Here is a 6,409-nt window from a genome sequence, read left to right as displayed (position 1 = left end):
TAAAAAAAAAAAAAAACCATAAGACACCACTTCACGTAAGGCAGAGCATTACCTTACCATCTCTAGACCGCATCAGCGCCAAGGCATTGGTAAGGCGACGCCTTAGCAGTGCCTTAAAAACTATGATAAAAAGTCAACCCTCCCAGTCCAAGAACAAAAACTAGATTTTGGTTATAGTGACGATTTTCAACTTTTAAATGCTGAGGTTTTTCTCAATTATGAAAATTTTATAAATTATACCACGTTAAAACATTGTTAAAAATCAAAAGTCCAGTAAAATAATATTTTGTTTTGATATTCATAAAATTATTTTCATTTAGGCGATTTTAACAGTATTCGCGCACTTAAAAATAAGTTTGACTGAAGCATAACTTTATCATTGCAACTCTGATTTAAGTAATCTTAGACTTGTTAGAAAGTTGGTTTTATGTTATAACTAATACAAAAAGTCTCATGTAAAAATAAAATCATTTAACCAGTCAAACTTATTATAGAATAAGAGCATTTCTCTAAATGTTGATTTTTTATAACTTAATATGACTTAATGTTAATTTTTTATGATTTGATGTGGCTAAATGTTGATTTTTAATGACTTGATGTGGCTTAATCTTGATTTTTTATGATACAAGGTATATATAACTTACTAAATAATGTTAGAAAATAGGAAATATAAAAAATAACACTTGTTCGCCTTAAGGCGGGCGCCTTCTCGCCTAAGCACTTAGACAACCCTCCACCGCCTTGGTTTGCCTTGTCGCCGTGACAACTATGATCGAAAGCAATTTAGTGAAGCAGTATAATGCTATAAGCCTATAACATTCCATTTTCTTCCTCATCCACTCTGGATATTGCAGAACTAAAAATATGCTTTACTAAAAGGTTTGGCAGAAAATGTTAATTAAATAAGGGGAATGGTTCTCTAAATATGAGGTGTAGGCAATGCCTACACACATGGGTTTTTTAATTCATTTACTTTAGGTGAGAGAAAAAATTATAAAAATAAAAATCAAATGTGAGTGGGCATTTCCTGTGCCTCATGTTCATAGAGACTTTTCCCATTAGATAATTCTATGTTTACATCATTGCTCACATAGCTGTGCCCAATCATTTTTCTTATATAATCTATTGAAATAACCAAATACCCTCTCTCTCAATAAAGTGATAACAGTACTGACCAATTACAGTGATGCCTCAAATTAAGGGTAAGATGAAAACAAGACCTAATAACAGAGGGAAAATCCCAACTAGAAAAATTCCTCCCCATCCCTCAAGTTTGATTCTACTTATAGAGTTTCTGAAATGAACTTCTGTTTCACCCTCAAATTCCTCAAGACTAAACTGTAAGTAAATCAAAACATACATCCCAGAATAAACAGCAAAGAGATTTGTTCTTCCAATATTCTATGCAAGTCTCAGCCTCTCAGGAGGAAGGAATATATAAATCGGACGAAAAACAAAATACTACAATCTCATTCACCCTCCACCAAAAATTTCTTCCATGATTCAAGCAATACAGCACGGAGCTCTAGTGAGAAATTTTCTGCATAGGAACTTATTTACTGCAAAATATTCTCTTTTCACTTATTCACAATATCAACACAAAAAAAATATATTCCTTAAAAAGGAAAAGGGTGCACATTGCTACCCATTTGTGCATGCACTAGTGTGGGAAAAAAAAAATACTATTTCCATTAGCTAAAGAGGAAAAGCTCCACAATGAAAATCAAGCAATCTATGAAGAATCAAAATCCCCATAAAACCATATAAATACATTTTAGTGAGTCTCGGCATGCTGAAAGGTCAATACTACACACATCATAGGGGACAGACTAATTGAACCAAATTTCTTGGCATTTCTGAATGAGAAAGAAGCAAAAGGTACATCTTATACAGACTACATATTAGAAAGAAATTAGAAAGCAGACCTTGGCTATTCCCTCAATTTGATCTAGCAGTGAGATTATATGGCGCAATGTGACTGACCGATACCACAACTGATGCAATTGCTTATTGTGGGAGCCGAGAAGCTTCTTTGCATCTTCCAAATCAGTCTTTAATATAGCAATGCTTTCAGTTGATTCACTAAATAACCGCAAGATCTGAAAGGAAGGAAAAGGTCATAAACAAACATACAAGGGCTCAATGGTTACCCTCCACCACAAGAAACAATGTGGATCATCAACATTTAGCAAATTCATATAAAAAAGAAGTACTTGAGATTTGAGAATGTATGCCATTTCAACACAGTAAAAGGAGATGGTGGCTTGCTAATTGCTAAATAACCAAAAGGCCTACACCAACTGATTCACTTGAACTGTTTTGAGTATATTCACCTTCACTGTGGTATATATACAAATCATTCCAAGCTCTGAAGCCCGAACACACTTTGGCCAAAGGATTGATAACGATTTGATAGATAGGCCACCTAGGGCCCTGCCACTTCTTTGTTGTTGAAAAGAGGATAAATCCATTGCCATCAGACAGCAAAGTGTCTATGATGCACCAACTTTGGTTCGTCCTATTAGTGAAATCCCAAGAACAAAGGACTCTAACAAATACCATTTTAGATTGGGGCCAATAAAACCAAAGAAACAAGACAAACTTATAGGAAAGAGGAAGGTACAAGTACAGGCCACCAAAAGGGCCTGGAGAAACGAAGAAAAATAACTAGTAATTACATTAAGAAAACTACCAATATGACGTTTACAATTATTACTAAATACCAATCATAATAGTTAGTGGGTGAGCCTATGGCACAATGGCTAAGTTGCAACTATTGCAACATGTTGGTCACAGGTTCAGAACTTGGAAACAACCTCTTCTGAAAAGCAGGGGGTAAGGCTGCGTACACTTGCCCCTCCTAGACCCTATAGTAGCAGGAGCCTCATGCATTGGGTTGCTATTTTTTTTTTTCCTGACTAATCATAATAGTTGTACCTTCATAGATAACCATACTACCATATAACATTTATACAATTTTCTAATCTAAAACCCTAATGACAAAGAGAAAGAATAATATAATTTCTCCTCCTATGCAGGCATTTGGAGCTTGCCAGATTAGTGGTTCAATCCATGTGCCTCTACTGGTCTGGCATTGTCATCCTTCCTACCTGCAGCATCAAAGCTGTGGAATCCCTTCTTTTGCTCCTTCCTCTAGAAAGGGGTCAACTCTTCCAAATTCCTTCACCCTCTTAGTTGGGCCTTGGTCTGCCTTCCCAAATCAGAGGGAAGTCTTGGTTTGAGAAGTATTAAGGAAATCAATTCGGTTGGGATTCTCAAGCTCATCTAGAAGATTGCACCTAGGCAAAGCAGTATCTGGATCTCCTGGGTCCACTCTACCCTCCTTAGAAACAATTCCATTTGGACATCCCTCCCGCTACTGATGCCTCGTGGGACTGGCAAAGAATCCTCAACCTCAAATCCAAAGCTCTTGGGGCCAGTTCCTCCACCATTGGTAATGGCTCCTCTACTTCTTTTTGGCTAGACCCCTGGCACCCTTCAGGTGTGCTCCTCTCCATTATCAATTCTAAAATCATCTATTCTTCGGCCCTAGACAGAAATGCAACGGTTGCCTCTATCATTTCGGATGAATCTTGGTCTCCTCCCCCTTCCGCTCCCCCCTTATCCGATATCTGGTTCGCCCTTCCTCTTCTCCCCCTATTCAGCATGACAAAGAAGACAAGCTATCTTGGCTACCTTCTTCTATTGGTCTTTCACTTCCTCCTCTGCTTGGGATTATGTCAGATCTGTGGGTCCCCTTGACCCTTGGCATAACATCATTCGGTTCAAAGGTCACATTCCTTACCATAGTTTCACTGCTTGGCGCGCCATCTCCAACTGCCTTCCCATGCAACCTTTCCTCATCCACCGGCACATCCGTTCCCCCCCTCTTGTTGTCTTTGTTATAATGGCAACGAAGATGTCAACCATCTCTTTATCTCTTGCCCCTTCTCCTCTATCATTTGAAAGAGGGTTCTTACTCATTGCTGGCCTTCTAGAAGGAGAATTCTCCCCTTTAGTAGAGAATGGATCTAGGTGGATATGACTCATGCTAGTTCCACACTTCCACCATTTGTGACATTGCCAGGAAGCTTGTATTTTGTGCTACCATCAACCACCTTAGGATAGAGCAGAATCTTTGTATATGGACATTCATTTCTCGTACTTATGACAAGATTTGGAATGCCATTTATATTGACGACAGCTCCAAACTTGCTTCCCTCAAGCCTCGTACTGTTATGGACTCCCCAGGTAACAGGCTTGGTGTTGTTGCTTGGGGCCTCCCTTCCTCTATCTTGTCTCCTATTCCACCCCCACCTTAATGGTTTGTTCCTCCTTTTGGCTAGCAGCTTGTGCTAGGTTCTTCTTCCCCCTTCTTCTCTTTTGTTTGTAGGGGCATGTCCCTCTTTGGTTTGTTGCTGCCCCTTGTATATTCTTCTCCTTTGTGGTAATGAATTTTTTATTCATCCAAACAATATACTTTAATTAATTTTGTACCTACAATTACAAAAGAAAGAAAAGCGAATTTGAAACAATATGGAAAGAGGAGACACAGCAGCCTAAAGGAGAAAGTGCAGTCATAGTGTGTGGCCATAGATTGGATTTTAAGAAACCATTTCAGTAACTTCATTGCAGCAGGGACAGCTTACAACACTTATAGAAATGCTACTCAAGTGGAATCAACAGCTCTTGGATCCAGGATGCAGCATCCACTAAAACTACAGCTCAGGGATATCAGACTTCTGACTGACTGCATGGAACTTATAGACTGTCTTCAACAGGTGACTACATGGATAGGTGGCAATGGGTGTGGCATTTCCCCTATTACTTGAAACTAAGGAGCTAGACTTCAATTTGAGTCCTGCGGTTTTGAGTATATCCGCAGAAAATTCACATTTGAAGAACATGGGTGAGCAAAGTGGACTTTACGTAATAAATAAAGTGCATTGTCTCATGTAACACCTTTAGGTTTCAAGTAGTCATTGTGTCCAATTCCATTGAGAATTCAGATATGAGTCTTATTGTGATAATGTAAGGTCCAAGTCATTATAGTATGTTATGTTGTACTACTAGTTAGTTGATTAGTCAATATGGAGGCATTTCAATTTTTGCTTCTTAGGTGCTTTTCTTACGAGGAAACCCAAATTTTCCAGAAGTTGGAAGAGTTGAGACGCTGATTTACACAAATACTAGAGCTTGACTCAAAATAGGTTTCTGGAGGTTTCAATTGAAAGAGGAGTTTCTCATGGTCGATTTAAGAAAAAGGGGTCAAAAAAGGGAGGAAAGCCATTTCAATTGACTGGAATGTAATGTTTCATTGATTTACCTAAAAAACAAGTGTAGCAGTGATTGAAAACAAATGACCAAAATGAAATAGATTTGGCCAAAATATCTCCCCAATTTCTGCTGGAAAGTTGTAAATGATGTGCATAAGGTTTTAATTCCACCGCAAGGGAAATCAAACAAATATTATATTTCACTCAAAATTGGAGATTTCATGCAAAATTTGAAGCCATGCTAGAGGAAGACGAGGGAGATTCAAGATGGAGCTTGTGGGCCCATATTTTAAAGGAGAACTCATGTCATCAATTTCATTGGATTTCAACATTTGTCAGCAGAATTGTAAATCAGATATATCCACAAGAAATAATTCTAAACTGATATGAGATACTAAAATTACTAAAACCCTCGTTTCAGACAGGAGGAACAAACAAACAAAGCATTAGAAAAAATATCACGAATGTGCACTACATATGTAAATGTACATACCTCTGTCTGTTCTTGTCAACATTATCTAATCTAGATCAGTTGGGTAGCCAATTATAGTATTCAAAATGCAACTAGGAAATCTCAATTATGCATTCAAGAAAATCTCCATGATCCTTTGTTAATGAATAATAAAATAGGATTGAGAATTAAGAGAAAGAAAAGATAATGTAATGTACAAAACCCTACACTGGTCAAAACAGCAAACAATCAAGAGCCATCAAGGTAATCCATGACACAAGAACAAAGTCAGGAAAAACCATCACACACCTGGGAATAGTTTTGAATTGCTTTGTTGAAGCCACCATGGTATGCATGCACAACTTCATCCACAACTTCTTCAACAATTTCACTTTGTAACTTCAAGTTCTCTACTTCACCTTCTCTGTCCTTTGATGTCAAGATATGGACGACATGAGGTAAGGAATCGAAGCGTGCAGCTGCCCAGCTTTCATCTACTCTTGAAAGGTCCTCCTTCAAGTACTAAATGAACCAATAGCAAGTATCAAAATACATAAGAAATAGGTGGGGTGCAGCAAGAATCTCTGAAATAAATAAATGTGTATAAGCAATCAAACTAGTAATGACAATTGCAATTAATTCAGCACCAAAATCCATTGCCAAGGAAAGCGTTATTTATAAC

At 37.8% G+C, this 6,409-nt stretch overlaps 1 protein-coding gene across 1 annotated transcript in view; it reads right to left on the bottom strand.

The window, feature by feature from the left end:
* The window catches only part of LOC122084730 (exocyst complex component SEC8), a 42,913-nt gene that overhangs the window by 35,700 nt on the left and 804 nt on the right, over window positions 1-6,409 (bottom strand). The window contains exons 3-4 of the mRNA XM_042653172.1: window positions 6,037-6,249; window positions 1,926-2,099 (exon numbers count right to left, since the gene is read on the bottom strand). Coding sequence (XP_042509106.1) covers window positions 1,926-2,099; window positions 6,037-6,249 — 387 coding nt within the window. The remainder of the gene's footprint in view (window positions 1-1,925; window positions 2,100-6,036; window positions 6,250-6,409) is intronic.

This window comes from Macadamia integrifolia, chromosome 7 (genome assembly GCF_013358625.1).
Source record: "Macadamia integrifolia cultivar HAES 741 chromosome 7, SCU_Mint_v3, whole genome shotgun sequence".
NCBI lineage: Eukaryota > Viridiplantae > Streptophyta > Magnoliopsida > Proteales > Proteaceae > Macadamia > Macadamia integrifolia.
Note: the sequence above shows the minus strand (reverse complement) of the source record. Positions and strands in the feature narration are given on the sequence as shown.